Here is a 19500-nt window from a genome sequence, read left to right as displayed (position 1 = left end):
CTTCTCCATTTTATCTCTCTCTTTCGCCTCCTTCCTCTGTCTTTTCATCTCCAAATGCTCTTTATCGGGCCCCCTTTCCCGTCTTTCTCTTTCATCCTTCCTCCATCTTTCCTGTAGTACTCTCCTCAACTCATCCAATCTCGCCATCTCCCCCCACAGCTCGTCTCTTGCCTTTATCATCCTCTCCATCCTCTCTTTCTCCTCCTGTTCCTCTTGTTTTTTCTCCTCCTCCTCTCGTTTTCTCTCCTTACAATTCCACAACGAAACCAAGAAATCATCCTTGATCAATTGGTTGGTGGAATCTGCAGGAGACAAAGGGCTCTCACCTCTCTGTCCCTACTGCCTCTGGGTGGTGGAGGACTTGTTGTTTTCACAAGACCAAGGGCTCTCACCCCTTGGTCTGTGCTCCTTCATGATGGTAGAAGGGTTGATTTGTTCAAAAGATGAAGGGCTCTCACCTCTTTGTCCCTGCTGCCTCAAGGTCTTAGAAGGCTTGTTATCTTCACGAGACAAAGGGCTCTCACCCCTTGGTCCGTGCTCCTTCATGGTAGAAGGTTTGATACCTCCACAAGACAAAGGTCTCTCACCCCTTCGTTCATGCTCTCTCCAGATGGTGGGAGGGTTGAAGTCTCCAGAAGACAAAGGGCTCTCACCTCTCTGTCCCTGCTGCCTCTGGGTGGCGGAGGACTTGTTGTTTTCACAAGAGTAAGGGCTCTCACCCCTTGGTCCGTGCTCCTTCATGATGGTAGAAGGGTTGATCTGTGCAAAAGATGAAGGGCTCTCACCCCTTCGTCCCTGCTGCCTCAAGGTCTTAGAAGGCTTGTTATCTCCACGAGACGAAGGTCTCTAACCCCTTCGTTCGTGTTCCCTCCAGATGGTGGGAGGGTCGAAGACTTTAGGAGACGAAGATCTCTCACCCCTTCATTTGGATCTCTTCGAAGAAGAGTGCCTATCTCCCAAAGATCAAGTTCTTGAAAAGAGATTTTGTCCAAAAATGGACCTGAGCATTGTCTCAATGACGATTTCACACACTGACGTAGGAAAACTGCAGACACAAACACACGCAACAATTATTTCACTTACAATCAGATTTTTTCAAGCAGCACACTCAGTAACTCCACTAAACCTTAAGATAAGACCTGATGAGGGGAATTGTTTAACTGAACTGAAATTGAATTAGAGAAATATTTATTGGGTCATGACACTGCAATAAGAAAAATAAGAAAAGGTTCATTTTTAAAAGCAGGTCTACCAAAACTATAATTACACTAAAAACTCACACTGAAGAGACTAAATACCATAGTGTTGTTTCAAATTAAAATCAAGTATTTCAGATGCACAACTGTAACCGACACATTGCACATCTAAAATCATTACATTCATTAACACAGCATTGTTGCAACTAATGCAGTTAATACAACAAATGATACTGGACTTTCACTTTTAAAATAGTTGGTTACAGTGACATAATAATGTTTATAACAATAATAATTATAATATTGGTGTTAATATTCAGAAAATCAAAACAGAACATGAATTTCAGCGCTACAATGAAATAATTGTTTTCCACAGTAACTTCAAGAGAAGCTTTTCTGTAACATGACAAACTTTTTTGTGATCTGCAAACTGCTCACAGGAATAACAAAGGGAGCAGTCATTTTTAGTAAAATACCTATTAAGTAATTGTAAAATTTTACAGTTTACAAATTTAAATTGGTTTTTGCAAGACAAAATGTGCATTTGTATCTCCTGATTACAGCACATGTTACTGTGCTGATATTTTGATTGTGACTAATGAAAAAGGTAATTTACTTGACAGTGAAATGGTTGATAAGTACTAAATGTACTCGTTCCCCAAGACAATTGAACATAAAAAAATCAAGTGAAAAATAGTTTTTTAACTCTGGTAAAAAGTGTCTTACCTCTCCAAGCGTTTGTGCAGGAATGAGCTTGGAGCTCTGTCCCCACTTGTATTTGCAAACTGTGGTGTTCCATGATGCACCAAAGATGGAACAGGAACTGTGGTGTTCCATGATGCACCAAAGATGGAACAGGACCTCAGTGTTCTAGTTCTACTGTTTTCATTTGAATTCCAAACAGAAATGAACCACAGTCAGTGTGATGCATTTTCATTGATTAAACTCCACAACAGTTTGTAAAGTAATAAAAAAAAAATTCAATGGACCTGCACTTGTATAGTGCTTTTCTTGTCTTCTGATCACCAAAGCGCTTTTTACACTACGAGTCACATTCACCCATTCTCACACACACACACACACACACACACGCACACACACATTTATACACTGGTGGCTGAGGCTACCATACAATGTGTCACTTGCTACTCAGTTTTTAACACACTCACACACCGATGGAACAGCACTCAGTTTTTAACACACTCACACACCGATGGAACAGCCATCAGGAGCAATTTGGGGTTCAGTATCAAGCCAGGGATCGAACTTGTTTAAATATCTTGTATGAAAATAATTTAATTAGTCCTTCATCTCTGTTTAAAATATGCATTTCTGAACAGATTTCTGAAGAGAATATGTTGCATGTTTTTGAGTAAAGGTGATAAAACAAAATAATATGAAACTCCTTGTTGGTGAAGATTCTCAGTCATCCAGGTCATGGTAATTTCAAGTGCTAATATCGTAGGCAATATGAAACTCCATTTCTATATTATCATATAGAGAATAATAATAATATAAATGCATTTTAACAGACAAGATGTTCACCCCAAAACAGACACGTACATATTTTTCCTTCTCTCTGATATAATGAAACTAGATGGCAGTCAAAGCACCAAAAAATACATTAACAAAACTCAACAGCAATGTCTCTTTCCAGAAATCATGACCCAGTTACTCAAGATAATTCACAGACCTTGTTATAAGCAGTTTCATAGAGGAACTATTTTCTTTCTACTGAACTACACCTGTATTACCACTCAGAGAGAAGTGTCCATCTACTCACGGACGAGAGGCTCGTGCTCGTGACATTATGAGATGTAAACATTAGTGGCGTCCTCCTCGGCTGAGCTGTAACTTTTGCTAGCTCAGTGGTGCTAGGTGAGCTAGCAGCAGATGCACACTTTATTATAGCCTCATTTCAACCGAGCAGTACAGTACAGTACAGTTCAGTTTGGTACGCTTTTTTTTTCCATTTCCACTGTGAAAAGTTGTGGATGGTACCAATGGAACCGTTCCGTACTGTCCCCTTTTTGGTCCCCCTTCTGTTTGGGTACCTAGCACAAAGATCTGGTACCAAAAGGTGGGGCTGTGAACACTGCTGCTGTGGTCACTCTGCTCAGGGCCGAGTTGTGGCTGGTTTTGAAACTCATGTAATCACTGCTCATACTGTGGGGAGTTTTATTACTGTAACTATAAAATGAAAATATGTTTTGCTGCCTCGCAGCAGCTGTAGTCGGAGAAGAAATAACCTAATTCACTGCCCAGGAACATTTACTTGTAATGTTACTCAATGCATGAGTTGACGACATGAATCCATTAACACACCTTCTGTGACAACTTTGTCACGGTAAATCCCTGTGACAACTCTGACCATTACTTTAGCTTTTACATGACATATACTTTTAATAATGAGTGGATCTTCAAGCCTTTATATATATATATCAATTTCGACGGGATTATGTGAACCGCATATATTCTAATCCTTACTTGGAAAAAAAAATAGCACTATGGAGCGTCAATCTTGTGGGCTCCAACAACAATAAACCCTCCAGCTTGCCTTAGGAGGACTAAATGCACAAACCCACTATTTTAAATATGCCATGGGAGAACCTGACTCCAGCCTGTTCTGCTTTGTTCTGAAAATGTCGGCGTGCAGCCTCGTTCTGTGGACGATAAACGAGGTGCAGACTGATAAAGGAGGAAATACAGTGAGTGCTGGACAGAGCAGCGAGCGACAACAACCCCGTCCATATTCATGGGTACTGTTTTTGTGGTGGAAACGCTGAGCGGACCTAGGGTCTAGGTACCATGTCTGAAGGGTTACTTTTGGTTCCAAAGGTACCATACAGAAAGTTTTTGGTGGAAATGGGGCTTTTGAGAAAGCTTCTAGTGCAGGGGCAGACTAAACCGTTTTGCACCTTTAAGGGGTAAGAGAGGCCCTTAGAGAGATTCAACTGTTTTTTATACAGCGTTAATATTAGTATTTTAAAAGATTTATTCCTCCGTTTAATTTAGTTAATTACTACTTTAGTAATTACTAAGAAACTGCAAACAAAACCAAACTTTAATTCCAGGATTTTTTGACGGTCCCTCTCCCATTACGGCCCTGAGCAATCAGTCCCACTTTTCCTGCCACTATGACACCCCTGGTTAGAAGTACTTGTTACGCTGACTGGTCTGTTTCAGAATAACATGTATTATTTTATTGGATTCATTATGTCACTTAAATGTTGCAGCCAGTAATGGCAGAACTAATTTTACCACTGTGTAGCCTAATACATCATATATTTTGTATTAATCATCTAAATCTGTTAAGTAACTAGTAACCAGTTATCAAGTAGATGAAGAGTAATTTTCCTCTGAATTTGAGTGGAGTAGAAGTACTGTGTAGCATAAAATAGAATTACACAAGAGAAGCACAAGTACCTCAAAATCGTATACAGCAGGCCTACTCAAGTAAGTATCCTACTTAGCTACTTTCCAGCATTGTCTATAAGATAGGAACATTAGGAGACACAATGGGACATAATGGAGCAGTAATGGGACATTACATGCAATGTTATAGGCATATTGAACATTTTCAATTAACCTTATACATTTAGCTGTACTTCAAATTCAATTTTGTACATACATTAATATAAGCCACTTCTCATACATTATGTAAATGTTCTATAAATTGGATTTGTGGACTTTGGATATCTGTTTATTGCTATTTTTTATACTTGCACCTTTATTGTTATTTTGCACTCTGTCCTACTTTGTACTGAAAATGCTTCAAATGTATTTCCCCTGAGATAAAAACAATTCTTTCTTATCTTTTTGACTGAGAGGACGAAAGAAGTCAAACTGTTGGTGGGAAAAGTGTCTCTAGCCTGCATGTTTCTTGTGTAGGAAACATGTGGTCCACTGTTGCTTGGCAGACACTCCTGTCAGGATGAAGACATCACAAAACTATGAATTATCATAAATCAAAATGCCCACACCAGACTGAACCTGAACAGCTTTATTGCTCGAATGCTTACATTTGAACTATCAGACTATTAGACACTCCGACTGTTAGAGAACGCTACTCAGAATAATAACACACACAAAATCACTCTGTGTTGTAAGTTCCTGCTGTGTTGATTGTGTTTTCTGTCCAGGGACTGCAGAGATTAATTAGCCTGAAGCCAATTTCTGGTGCAATATTTCTAATTGTGCATGGTTACCAACAAAACTAAAGTACACACACTCAAACACAGAGAATCAATTTAAACTATTTTTAATTAACTGTGCTGTGATACAAACTAATGTTATTGCTCTGCAGTGAAAATTCTATTTACTTTCAGCACATGGCAACTTAGTATTCATGATACAATACCTTTAAAGCTTTAGTTATGGCACTATCACAAGAACACACTGTGCATCCAAACAAAAGTAAAGCAAGCAACCTCCATGCAGTAATACATGCATTAGAAATACACAAGGCCATGTTCTGATTGTCCTCATTTGTCAAGGCAAGAAAACACGCTGTCACTTGTTTTCATGGAACATCATCATGAGTGTCAGATTTCTAAAAATAACCTAATTATCTTCATTAAATTCCCTCCTTGTTATGGTAATGGAGAGAACACATGATGCTAATTGAAACATGGCTTCTCAAACTACTCAGTATGCATGACAGGAACCATAGCTGCGCTGGCTGCCATCGCCATAGTTATCACCACCAGTGTACTTTCCTTGACATGCCAGACTGTTCACCTGTGGACAGAGAGGACATTGAGCAAGCGGACAAACACAAAGGAAAACAAACACTGGTTAGTGGTAAAGGATTGGGATCATATGCTTTATATAAAGACAAAAAGAGCTGGACGCACCTCTGCTCTCTTGATGAACTGCTCAGTGGCGACTTTCTCATTCTCTTTATGTCCTCTCCAGGCTCTCAGTGCAGATGCCTGCAGGGCTCGGCCGAAGGAGAACGTTAGGACCCAGGGCGCAGCCAGAGGGCAGTTGTTGATGGCATTGAGGTGGACAGAGGCCTCTTCTTCACTCTGACCCCCGGAGAGAAAAGCAATTCCTGTTGGGAACAAAATACTTTTAATTTGTTGCTGCAAACTTCAAACATATCTGTGTATAATTCTCAACAGACACGACAATGCTCTGGATTACCTGGGACTGCTGGGGGGACAGTGCGGCGCAAGGCGGTGACAGTTGCCATTGCAACCTCCTCTGGGCTGTACTTGGTGGAGCAACTGTGTCCACCAGTGACCATGTTGGGTTTGAGGAGAGTGCCCTCCAGATACACATGGTGGTCTGACATGGCCTTGTACACTGCAGTCAGGACCTGAAACACATGGATTGTTTAAACTAAGAGACAGCAGACAGATACTTCCCTTCCTCTTTGTCTCACTTCTTACTGTTGTAGTATCAACGTCACACACCGATGCACATCCATGGATGAACCACCTCAACTGGCCCCTTTCAACGCAAAGGAGCAGCATCTCTACTCTGAACTCCCTCCAGATCTCCAAGGTAAAGCCCAGACACCCTACAGAGGAAACTCCATATGGTGGCTGCTTTTATCCGCAAGCTAATTCTCTCAATCATTACCCAAAGCTTGTGACCATGGGCGGGGGTAATTCAAATGCTTTGCCTTGTCCCTCGGCTCCTTCTTCACTAAGACAGTATTACACAGCACCCTCATAACTGCTGATGCCACACCAAACGCCTGTCCATCTCATGCCCCATTTTATCCTCACTCGTGAACAAGACCCTGAGATACTGGAACTCCTTCACTTGGGACAGTAACTCACTTCCAACCCTAAGGGAGCAATATACCATTTTCTGGCTAAGAACCATGGCCTCGGACTTGAAGGAGCTGACTCCCATCCAGACTTCTTCACACTTGGCTGAAAACCACTCCACTGTGAGCTGGAGGTCACGGTCTGATAAAGCCAACAGAGCCGAATCATCTGCAAAGAGCTGAGCCGCAATTCTGAGGTCCCCAACCCCCTCTTTCTCCCCTTAGCTGTGTCTTGAGATCCTGTCCATGAATATCACAAACAGAACTGGTGACAAGGGACAACCCTGGCAGAGGCCAGCACCCACTAGAAACATGTCTGACTTTGTGCTAAGTATATGGACACATCTCTCACTGTGATTGTAGAAGGACCAGATGGCTGGTAGAAACAACCCCAGTGTCCTATACTCCTGCAGTATCCCCTACAGAACTCTCCATGGGACATGGTTGTAAGCCTTCTTGAAGTCCACAAATCGCATGTAGACTGGATGGGAAAGCTCCCATGATTGTATAAAAGAAAAGAAACACACCTTCTCGGTAACGTACTGGCTGCGTTTCAGGTCATGATCTCCATCAGGCAAAATCTCCGGCTCTATGACGGGCACAATGCCATGCTGGCCGAGAAAGGAAAGATTATCAGAACAACATATAGATGAATCACAAAAATGTGCAGACACGGTTTATAATATTGGGCTCTCACCTGCTGGCAGATACTGGAGTAGCGTGCAAGTACATTAGCATTTTCTGTGATCGCCAGTTTAGATGGATTGGCATCACTGATTTTGAGCACACAGCGCCACTTTGCAAAGACAGCTCCATCCTTTTTATACTGCGCACAGCGCTCTGACAGTCCATCCAGACCTGTGGAAGAGGTTTAAAAAAAGATTGATAGATTGTTTGTAATATACACTCTGGGTGATGTGAGTGTTGTTTTTGTCTGACCCTGTGTGGTGGTTTCTCCACAAGTTCCTGCCAGGGGGACAACACCTTTGTCAACCTGAGGAATAAGCAATAGAGAAGTGACAATCTTGTTTGTTTCTTGTGAACAAAAACAACTAATTGTTAGTGCAGACTGCAGTGCCGTAATGATACTCGATCAAAAAATCAACCTGTTACCACAAAGTTTGGTATGATTTGATGTTCCATATTTGTAATATTTGGAACTAATATGCCAAACCTTGACGCCGACCAGGATGCCCCTGTCCCTGATCATTTTGACAAAGCCTACACCGTTATCAGAGTGCTGGTACAGCGTCTCATGGAAGAAGATGACCCCTCCAATGCAGCCGTTGATGCGATCGTCTGCACTGAAGAGAATCTGCCGGAACTGTCTGCGGTTCTCTTCTGTGTTCTCCACCCCGACCTGGGCGAGCCGCTTAGCCATGCTGCCTGCAATTAACATATGTGATATGCATATGAGATGTTAATATCCATACTATGCATTCTTTGGATTGGATTGTCTTTATCGGTGACATAACTGACTGAGTGTGGTTTTTCAGTGCAACATTAATGGCACACATTTTTTTCCAGAGTTTAAAATAAAGAGTGCTACAGACCCACAGACTCATCCGCAGCCAGGATGCCCTTCCCTGGAGAAACAATGCGTAGAGCGGTCTCATGTAGCTCCCTCTTCTGCACCTCAGAGAGTGTGGGGAACTGGTGTGTCATCCTGAGCGACTGATTGTCATACAGCCTTTGGTAAAAGAAGTGACCTTATGATTGTATTATTCACACACTGACAACCCAAAGAAGACAGATGTTATTCATCCACAAAGTTTAAGTCAGAAATATCTTAAGATCCATCCATATTTCTCTCCACCTCTGTCTTTCTCAAAGGGAGTTGTGCTAGTTTAGGAGGTATGATATGGTGACAACAGATTGGTCCTGGTTGGTATAATCTTAACTGGGTGTTACAGAGTGCTGAGCCTGCTGAAGTATCAGCCTCTTCAACAATATTTGTGAACATGAGCTACTCTCTCTCAAACTCAAAAACCAGAGAAGTAAGTCTCAAACTTGTGAGACTTACTTCTCACAAGTTTGAGACTTACTTCTCACAAGTTTGCTGCTATCAGTGTCATCTAGAACATCGTTCACCATTCATCTTCTATGGATCAGCTCCAGACTTTATAACCTTAGACATAACAAATTTGAGTTTTAGCACTCTAGGTTATACTTTTAAACTGTCTGGGACTATAGGAATAATGTATGAATTTTGAAAATAAGCATTGTTTCCCTTTAAGGTATCAACTGAAAGAACACAGTAGGCTACCAAGTAGTATTGAAACTGCTCCAGTCAAATGAAACTTGCATTCAAATCTTTTTGGACCCAGATCTAGACAAAAATTTCTATTTGTATGGTTTTGATCACAGCCAATCACACACTACAGCAGCAGCAACAATCCGTATAGTTGTCAGTTGGCAGTTCAGTGTGCTGAGCTGCCACCAAAACATTTGAAAGCATGGCTATACTACAAGCCTGTGGCGTCTGGTGGCACAACCAAATGATTCCATTCACATGATGGGTATCAAATAAAGAAGAAAAAAAGGTATCAAATTAACTCTACAGGTATCAGTATCACTTTAAGGATACCACTGGTATTAGAACTTTTTAAACAATACCCGACCCAATAAATAAGACATGTCATTTTCTCTTAGTATTTCTTAGTATCTCTTAAAATCACGGACAAATGCAAAATTAACTAAACATTTTTTTATTGTGTGAAAAAAGATGTGAACTTTTGGAGTTGCTGCAAGTAAAAAAAATAATTATAATAATAACATTTTTGTTTTAGATAAAATGTAAAGCCATCAACTTTCTAACAATCACTACCTGATACAGGTGCATAGATTTACCCACTGAAGTCAGTTATTTAAGATTTAAGATGAGCAGATAAAGTCCTTACCTGACAGAAATGTGTCTCGTCCACTGATGGGATGAACACTGACAAGAAACTCACTGTCAGCTCTAGTTTGTATCCAGCTCAAGTATGTCACACCTAATAAGGCGACACCCCTGGGCGGTGCTTGTGCACCCACCTCTGCCCCATTTAAATCAGAAGATTTGTGATGAATCATTGTTCTATTTAAATAAAGACTTTTTTGTCGTGCAGTTGCTTGTTTTTAATGCTGAAATGGCCACTTTAGTGTTTCTCAGGCCACTTAACTTCAATATAGTGCTTAGAAAATTGCAGTGGCGTACAATGGGCGTCCATATCCACATTTACCCTAAAAAATAAGTTTTAATGTTTTAACTATGTCAACACTTTTAGGTGCCACTCCATATTCAGGCTGATTGTGAGATAATGTATTCTGTCAGCACTCTTTACCCCTATAGCAACCTAATTTAAGCGTTTAACCATACCCCATGGCGTGCTATTTTTATTTTAATTAGTAAAAATGTGCCCAGAGGAGACTTTCAAGTCTCCTGATAATTCGGTCTTCATCCTTGAATTCACAGGGGTGTTTCAGTCTCAAAGCAATTCATGCACTCGATGGCTTCTTTCTGTGAGCTTTAAACTGTAAGGAATGTGATGGGACGGCTTTGGAAATAGTTAAATCATTTCCTGGTTTCAGTGAGTGTAAATGAACATGGTGATATGGCCCAAATTAGACCAAAATGAGGTCAGCTAAATCATTTTCAGTTTGAAGAAGACATTTTTTACATAAGTGTCAGACACATGATACATCGACTCACATATATAAAAGCTGGTTATTTTATATTCTGTACGAGACAAGGTTTGTTTTAAAATACTAACACAGGAGAATTAAATTATGCAATAGTGTGAGCTGAACAGGATTATCTCTATCTTTTGAATTGGGTGTTGAATTGTGTAGACCTGTACTGTTACAGTAGCTATAAGCTACATTCAGGAAACTGCATGTTTCCTGTTGTGTGTGTTACTATTTGGTGAGACTCAGTGGGACAGCTCGCCGTCATTTCAGGGGGACTCCTCTCTCCTCTATTGTGGGTTAGTGTGCCTCTGAAACTAGATATGGGTCACTGGACTGGCTGCCACTATACAGCCACAACACAGACATGGTGGACCTGTCTAAGACAAGGGCCTGAGAGGGAATTCAATGTCAGGAGGCAGTGGGAGGAGGAGCCGGTGCACTCCCTTTCAGGAAGATACAGATTTAAATAGATACATGTCTTCAAGAAGTACAGCAATTATACGTGGCTGCCTCCGCTGGGGCTCTCCATTTTATTCTCTGTTACCTAATTAAAAACATTTAATGATGATAGGCCTACTTTATCTGGTCTTTAATTTTCTGTCCTATTAAGGGTGTCCTTGATGGGTTTTTGTGCTCTAAATAGGTCGACCCAAGACTGAAAGTTGGCCACAATGTATCCAGGTACGACAGTCACGCGCTCAGTGGTTTAGAGTTGTTGTTTTTTTACCCAAGTGTCAAACAGCAGCAGGACTGATTTACTTAACACTGGTATCTACAGAGCCTTTTAAAATAGACAGTTGAACAATATGGCATTAGATTAGAATCATCTTTGGAAGTCATTGTTCTATGTACATTTCATTGATGAAGGTTAAAATAATACGTCACCCACAAAATGACCACGTGTATTTCAATTACTCCCCCTGTATTACCTTGGGTTTGGGTAAACAAGGAATGGGTAAACAAGGATCCAAAAATGGTAAACATTCTTGAAAAATTAAAGTCATAGGCAACACGGTCTAACTCCTAAGTTGTCAAAATCTGACACTTGGTCAGTGACTTCTGGCATCAGACACCCACGAAAAGCCATCCTTTCACGTCAGCATGATATGCGGCTGGGTGCCATCATTGTTTAACGGCACTCGGCAGCATAAGAAGGAAATGTGGCAGGACAACAACAAAAGTTTAGGCAGTGGAAGTCCGAGTAGGGCAGTTGGGAGGGATGGTGGATGGGTTCAACAACCCCAAACTTTCACCCAGGAGGCCGTCGTTCGCTTCCTGTAAGACTGTAAGGCCAAACCCTGTTCTTCTTTCCTAAACCCAACCATGTGTGTGTATTTGCAAAATGTAACTACGTGCGTTTGTTGTTGAATGAAAAAAAATGTCAATTTGCAGTGTTGTACCGATGTAGTGCATTTATTTTGAAAGAGACTGCATACAAAGTGTACATTTCCTGTGAAAACTAAAGTGTAGTTCGAAAACAGACAATGCATATAACTGGCAGAACATGACATGGGGTCGCAAAACGTCAGGAACCAACGCACCCAGAGTACCTTGCACTTTGTATCTCAGCATGGAAAGTCCATGACTAAACATCAATATGTGGCAAAGTCGGAGTGAGAATATGTTGTCATTGGGATCCGCATTTAACAACAGCAAAACTACTCGTGCAGTATAATCCAAGTCTCATTCATCCAGTAACATGCTCAGAACTTTCCAGACACATATATTTCTGCTAAAAGCCTTACTATTTAAAACACATCCGCATAAAGTCATGCAGGTATTACACACAGCCGAGTAGCGTGCCAAAGCAACTCCATGGAATGCACATGCAAAGTTGAAATACATGTGCTTGCCAATGTGCAATTGTGGCTCAGGAGTGTGATGTGGTGCAGGTGGCACCCTGTATGGCAGCCTTGCATGGCCACCAGTGTATGAATGTGGCTGTGAATGAGGCATATAATGTAAAGCATTTGGAAAAATTTACCATTTACCAAATTCATACTTCATGTATACCCGTCCCCGAGGAAGATCATGAGATACAACCGAAAGCTCTGGAAAAAGCTAGTAAGTGAACTTTGAGTCAAGATTCTTTCAACTGTGAAACTAATGCCTTTTAATGTTATATTGTAAGAATGTTGCAGTACAAGATAAATAATATAAGTTATTTGAGTGTGTAATGAAACACATTCAGTATACCCAGTGATTTTGGGGATAAGGTAATATTCAAACACCTGTACATGTAAGAAAGGAAATCAAAGAAGCACACAGCTCATAGATAGTAACCAGTGATGCAGTGGAGGGTTAACGTAGGTATACAGGGTATGCAATTCTTTTTCTAGCCATTTACAGAACGCCCACCTATCAGCCAAAAAAAAAACATCAGAATATAGGACAATATACCCACTTCCTCCTTGGTAACTTAACCATCTACCTAGTAGTAGCACACCTACCTTATCAGCAACCACTGCACCACTGATCTTAACTAAACCCTTCAAAGTGATTTGATAGAATTTCAATATTGTCAATAAACAACAAATTATATTTATAGGTATAACACAACTTTATTACACAATGACAGCAATAAACTGTAGCAACATGTGATTGAAATAATAACGGAGTTGGCTGCAAACCTACAGCAGGAACCTTTATAAAAGGCTCTATCAGGAACAACAAAAAGGATTTCCTATGGGAACAAGCTAAAGAACCCTGTATGGTTCTAGTTAGCATCTTTATTTTTATGAGTGTACATACACAGGAAATCGAACTTCTGAACACTGTAAAAATAGAAGAGCAAGTCCCAGGGGGCGACACATGTATCAGAGACATATTAATAATCTGCATAGTTTCTCATGTCTAGCCAACGTCTGTATCCAGGCTCATAAACACAGGCCAGTCTTATGCTTTACAAGTCTGCTGTGTAGCTGGGCTCAGGTCCATGTTGGCCAACGTAGGAGACAGTTCAGTGGGAGTTGTAGGAGAATGAAGGATTCTATCACAGTCAAAGCTATCGAAATCGTCCAATGACAGGCCTCTCATTGCTTTGGCTGCCCTGTCAGGATGAGTCCTGAGCTCCAGGATGGCTTCAACAGGCGTCTTTTCAAGGATGAGAGAGTCGAATGAAATGCCACGAAAGAAGGCCTGCATCTTGAAACTCTCCAGGATATGAAGCCGGTTCATTGGGTTCTTGCACAAAAGCTGCAGATACAAAACAGATGCACATGATAATATTTCACTCAGAGGGTATAAACTAGAGACAGGAGAATCTCATTTACAAACCTCAGTGAGCAGTAAGTTCAGAGCAGAGCTGAAGGTCTCAGGCAGGACATAAGGAAAATCTTTGACCTTGTTCAACATGGTGCTGTGGTTTGGCTCTGCAGGGACTGGAAACTGCACAGAGCAAGAGAAAAAAGCGCTCAGACAGTTCACACAGGACCACATGTAGAGCTAATAAAGCATGAGTTCATGTGCCCTCACCTCTCCTGTGGCCAGTGAGAACAACATAATGCCAAGAGACCACCAGTCAGCAGCGTGGTTGTACGGACCTCCGCTTAAAACTTCAGGAGCTGATCAGACAAAACAGGACAACAATTATGTAAAGAAAAAAGAACAACACAGAAAATAAAAAGGAGTACATCAGAAAGACATGCAACATAACTGACAGCACAGTGGAGCACAAAAACAACATAAAAATTGCATCACAGGTGCATCACATTCATAACTGGGTCAACTGAATCCAATGGGAGTGAAACGCAGGTGGGGCTCCAATGTTGCTCTCATGCAGTCAGCCAATATGCAGCATAGTGTAGCTCAAACAGACACAAATGACTCTTCCCTCCATGTGAGGAAATTAAACCAAAATCTCACCCATGTATTGGATCGTCCCGCATATTGTAAACGCTTTGCATCCTCGTTTCAGGCGACGCGAGAGTCCGAAATCAGACAGACGAAGGTGACCTGAATCATTGAAAATATGTTGAAACCAATTTATTTTGACAAAGTTAAAGACATTTACTCCATAAATTGATGCAAAAAAATGAAAAAATAGGTGCATAAAAATTCACCAAAAGTAAATTCATGACTTTTATGTGTTCAGGCATATTCTTGATCCTGTTTTTGGCTGTGTCCTTTATAGTCAGCACTTTTTTTTATTAAGTGGTTTGCATTGTTTTTAATGTAGTGGTTATAGGAGGGCTGCTGGGAATAGTTAAAACTATAATGTAATAACCAATAACAACAGTCTGAATGTTTTTACAGGACAGAAATCAAAAACTATAGACAAGCATTACCTTGATCACTTAAAAGAATGTTCTCCATCTGGAAAAGAAGTTAAATTATTGTCATAAATTAAAGTAATAAATACACATATGGATAAATGCATTCCATATAAAACATCATACCTTTACATCTCTATGCATGATCCCCAAGTCATGCAGAAATCCTAGAAATGACAAACACACAAAACGCATAGATAAACACAAGATAAGGAGGGGGCCATGTTTAAAAAGTCTTAAACACACACACGTAAAACTCAAGCGTGATGTCTGTGTCGACACATGTCAATGCTAAAGGTCAGTGTGCTGAACTCTTAATGGTAAAAGTCTGATGAACACTAACCCAGCGCACTGCCCAGCTCTGCAGCGAAGATCCGAACCTCATCCTCCCCAAAGCGGCCCTTTAGTAACCAGTAAGTGTACAAGTCTCCAGTGCTGCAGTAGTCGCACACTGCAGAGGACAGGACACACACACACACAGTCACTTTTTGTGTCTTAGAAGCAGCTAACGCAGGCCAAAATCCTCTGGAATAAAATATCAGAAATGAGGAAACCACAAAGAAGAAAATAAAAAAGACTGGCTCATCACTCTGTTGAGGAAGACAGTGGGATTAAAGCAAAGTCAAGTCCAAACCACACATACTTCTATCTTGTTGATGACATGTTAGCTGAGTTACATATTTTAATACCACTTTTATGAATTCATGATCATGTTTGGTAAAGACGGGAGGGTCATGCAGGCGGTGCAGCATCTGCAACTGAAGATGTGAGCTTTACCCTGCACCCTCATTAGATGGCAGTGTGCCTCTTCAGCATCCAGCACTGAGATTCAGAGATTTGCAGTTAGGCAGCACACTCGTACAGCAAAACTACTTTATGTGGAAACAAAAGTGCTCAGACACACAGACAGGATCGTAAAAGGGTAAAGGGGTTGAACTATATGCCACTGTTTACACTTATGAACTCACTAATGAAGAGATGGCGCTGTGTCTGCCAGCAGTCCCGCAGATTGTGGATGAATGGGTGTTTGAGCTGCCGCTGCAATGCAACAGTCAACACACACACACACACAAACACACACACACACACATACACAGTGAGAGTGAATATAACAGTGAGAGATGGACAGGGAACGTCCTACAGTATGTTCCAGATGATACATTTTATAAAAGAGTGAGGACAGAAGAATATAAATCATTTTCCTCTTTGTCCTTTGTTTAATACTGCAACCATGAGTACCTTGAGCAGCCATATTTAAATGTTTTATTTAGATTTTTCTGTTGTTATGCTGAGATATATATAACTTCTACGTAAGTAAATAAGCAGGGCTATAACTAACTTTTTTTTTTTTTTCAGACTAACCTGCAGATTATTTTCTGATCCACCGATAAATCGCCAAGTCCATGCCACTGGTTCTCAACCTTTTCCATGACAAGCCCCCCTAAACTGATACACATTAGGTCACAGATTCCAATTTGATAAGATTTTGGTTGGCATTTTGGGTGACACGTTTTTGGCAGAAGGTCTGAGGGTCCTCCCCCAAGAAATTTTGAGCATCACACACTTCATTTCCTGCATTCTTGTGAATTTTTATGCAACAATGTGTGTCTTATCTGCATTACAGTGGAAATGTCATGGTACTGCCTACACTGTGCACAGCTGCCTCATCTTCTTTCCATTTTATAGCACATTGCAACTGCTGTTTAGGTTGTATAATGCCACCACGTACCTTACCGGAGGCTTTGTTGCATCTATGAGTCATGTTCTAGCAGTTCATCAAAATAAAACTACTACTACTTTTATGTTTTTATTGGGCGTACAAATGCATATGTTCCAAATACTGAGGGGGAACGTATGTATATATTTATACATATATATAAGGACCCCTGATTGAGAACCACTGGTCTATGAAAGACATTAATACCATGATAAAAACAAGCAACAGATCCTTATTATTAAGTAGCTGGGGCCAGCAAATATTTGTCATTTTGCTTCAAAAACCATCACAGATTATCAAAGCAGTTGTTTCAAACTAATAGTTACCGCTGTAGCTTTTGTATATGATCAGTAAAGTAAAAGTACTTCTGTCTACTGGTACCTTTTTCCACATCTGAGTTTCACACTGATACCTGAATGATGACTTCTTCTTTTGACTGCTCCAACACTTCATGCTTCAGTATCTCTGACTTTGGTAGAACCTTTGCAACAATAAAAAAATGATTACACAAAAAGTATTTTATGTTCTCATATAATGCTGTTATAATACTGATTATTACAGCTGAACTGACCTTCACAGCGTAGGTCTTCTCTTTGAAAATGTCCTTCACTTTTAGGATGGGTCCATATGAGCCTTTGGCTATGAAGCCCAGGATCTGTGAGCACAGACAAACAGTTATCTCCACATGTTCCACCACTTTGCTTTTCACTTCTGTTGAACAGTCTTACCTGGAAATGGTCTTGCCCAGGAAGTTTACGCTGGGGGAACTCGGGCAGAAAGACGGAGATGAAAGGTGGAAGAGTCGTCTCTGTGTCCTCTGGAGGCAGCAGAAGTGTGGGAATGGGCGGTCTGTTTTCCAGTCCCGCAGGCTGAGAAAACGCAACAGAGTGTCTGCGTCTGTGAGGGATGGAGACCCCCAAGTTTGAGAGGAACCCATGGCTGAGTCGACGCTGAGCAGGTGGTCTCTCTCTCTGGATAATAAAGAATAATGCTTTATGATGCCATGAGGGGTGGAATGTAATAAAGCAAATGTACACAAGTGGTTTAATATTATGCAACTTTACATGCCAATCGTGGGCGGATTATGAGACAGTGGGCCCCTGGGCACAGATATGCAAAAGGCCCCACCACCTCTCCTACACAGGAGCAAGACACACAGACTTTATAATTGTTTAGTCTCATTTTGCTATTGTTTTGCATCTCTTTGTAAATGTTAAGCATCTCTCTATGGTTTTGTCTTTTAGTCATCATTTTAGGTCTCTTTGTAATTGTTTTACATCTATTTGTGGTCATTTTGTGTCCTATTTTGGTGGTTTTGCCCCTTTTTTATTGTTGTACGTCTCTTTGTAGTCGTGGTTTTGCCCATTTTTGTTGTTCTTTTGTGTCCCTTTGCGTTCGTTTGCATCTCTTTGTGGTCTTTTTGTGGTAATTCAAATCTTCTCCTGGTTGTTCAGTGTAAACTTGAGTAATATTTTGCAGGTAAAGGGAGGCCCCTTAAGATTTGGGCCCCTGGGCCTGCACCCGGTAGGCTCATTCAGTAATACATCTATGACTCCAATACATTTTAGAGGGTAATATTGTACGGTTACAGTTATCTCAAAGCTAAAGTTACTTTGCAGATAAAGATAAACCTATAAATTGACTAAGTAAAATATGATGCATTGTCAAAAATGGAGTACCAAATATCGTTTTCAGTCAGCTACAATATTAAAATGCTGCTTACATATTAATGCATGAGTTGCAATAGTCATATAGTTTAATATAAAATCATATCATAGGCCATTCTGCAGCATATTTATTTTGTTATTTACCACATTTTGTTAATAAACCTCTACAGGTTTTTTCTTTTCAATGCATAGCTTTTACTTGTAATTTAATACTTTTACATTTCAACTTTTACTTAGTATGTCTCTCACCACTGCTTATAGTGGGAATGATTTCATGCACCTATGTTGCCTCAGTAAATATCATTTTTAATCATATAAGCCAATTATTACTTAGGCTATGACTTTTCTATTTTGCTTGAATATTTAATAACACAATTTGATTGAAATTAAAATACAAATCTAGCAAATAAGACTTTAGAAATTCAAACACACTTTCCAGTGCTCATGATGCCTCAGGCTGCAGCCATTTCAATCAGCGCTGCCTGCACAAAATCAAAGCGAGCATCTATTGACCCTCGTGCAGCTGGTCGGGAGGAAGGTCAGTGATCACTTAACCAATCAATAGCTCTATTTTTGACAACACTTCACTTTGATGCTGCGGACATCTTGTTTCGGGGAATACACGCACTTTGTTGCTTTTAAAACACGTTGAATCGACGTGAAGCATTTATTTAAAGTTTAGCACCTTCAATTTTAAACATCCAGAGAAAGATGAATTTTTCTAGCCTATATATTCCTTAGACAAATATCCAATGCGCAAGATAAGCATTCTGTCACTGTCGGCAAACATTTTCTTTGTATATATTTTTCGGCTCACTTCTCCAGCTCATCCATGATATCAGCATGTGAATAAATCCAATCTGACGGAATTTGATGGACTCACCTTCCTGGGTTTACTGATGTCGCTGCCCATGAAGAGAGCGAAACTATTACGCACAAAAATGAGTAAAAAAAAGTAACAAATTCAGCTCTTCCTCTTGCGTCCTTTCCCCGCTGTCATCATCATCACCACAGCTGAGATCCACGTGTTCGTCTGTTTTTGTGTCTGAGGAGAGAGATGTTTGCAGCGAGTCATCCGCAGCGAGAGGAGTGCGATTCCGCTCCAGTTAAAGCTGTCAGATTAATGATCAATCATCCCTCTGTTCCCAAACTTACTGCGACTCACAGACCTGCCCCCTGTATTTTATTCTGCACAAAC

General features: G+C 40.6%; 2 protein-coding genes across 2 annotated transcripts; both read right to left on the bottom strand.

Annotated features, from left to right (window-relative positions):
• Window positions 1–5275: 5275 nt before the first annotated feature.
• On the bottom strand, window positions 5276–8656 carry aldoca (aldolase C, fructose-bisphosphate, a). The gene is made up of 8 exons (XM_050067680.1): window positions 8532–8656; window positions 8153–8364; window positions 7918–7972; window positions 7676–7836; window positions 7506–7589; window positions 6345–6519; window positions 6053–6252; window positions 5276–5936 (listed from the first exon to the last, which is right to left on the bottom strand). Exons 1-8 carry the CDS (start codon window positions 8641–8643, stop codon window positions 5844–5846), a joined length of 1092 nt encoding a protein of 363 aa, XP_049923637.1. The 5' UTR covers window positions 8644–8656; the 3' UTR covers window positions 5276–5843.
• A 4292-nt stretch (window positions 8657–12948) lies between these two features.
• Window positions 12949–19454, bottom strand: rskra (ribosomal protein S6 kinase related a). The gene is made up of 12 exons (XM_050069342.1): window positions 19186–19454; window positions 17364–17606; window positions 17207–17290; window positions 17048–17116; window positions 15887–15956; window positions 15262–15369; window positions 15045–15085; window positions 14934–14961; window positions 14512–14601; window positions 14122–14210; window positions 13924–14034; window positions 12949–13842 (listed from the first exon to the last, which is right to left on the bottom strand). Exons 1-12 carry the CDS (start codon window positions 19213–19215, stop codon window positions 13543–13545), a joined length of 1263 nt encoding a protein of 420 aa, XP_049925299.1. The 5' UTR covers window positions 19216–19454; the 3' UTR covers window positions 12949–13542.
• Window positions 19455–19500: the final 46 nt, after the last annotated feature.

The sequence above is a fragment of the Epinephelus moara genome, chromosome 2, assembly GCF_006386435.1.
Source record: "Epinephelus moara isolate mb chromosome 2, YSFRI_EMoa_1.0, whole genome shotgun sequence".
NCBI classification, from domain to species: Eukaryota; Metazoa; Chordata; class Actinopteri; order Perciformes; family Serranidae; genus Epinephelus; species Epinephelus moara.
The sequence above is the reverse complement of the archived record's forward strand: the minus strand, read 5'-3'. Positions and strand labels throughout refer to the sequence as shown.

Excerpts from the sequence above, each read along its gene's own strand:
- aldoca (XM_050067680.1), bottom strand. The coding sequence starts at position 8,643 with ATGACACACCAGTTCCCCACACTCTCTGAGGTGCAGAAGAGGGAGCTA. Across the intron at positions 6,520-7,505 it reads GCCAGTACGTTACCGAGAAG|GTCCTGACTGCAGTGTACAA; the intron begins GTGTGTTTCTTT and ends CATGTGTTTCAG. Across the intron at positions 6,253-6,344 it reads TGTCCCCCCAGCAGTCCCAG|GAATTGCTTTTCTCTCCGGG; the intron begins GTAATCCAGAGC and ends TGTTCCCAACAG.
- rskra (XM_050069342.1), bottom strand. The coding sequence starts at position 19,215 with ATGGGCAGCGACATCAGTAAACCCAGGAAG. Across the intron at positions 17,607-19,185 it reads ACATCAGTAAACCCAGGAAG|AGAGAGAGACCACCTGCTCA; the intron begins GTGAGTCCATCA and ends TTTATTATCCAG. Across the intron at positions 13,843-13,923 it reads TGAACTTACTGCTCACTGAG|CTTTTGTGCAAGAACCCAAT; the intron begins GTTTGTAAATGA and ends TTGTATCTGCAG.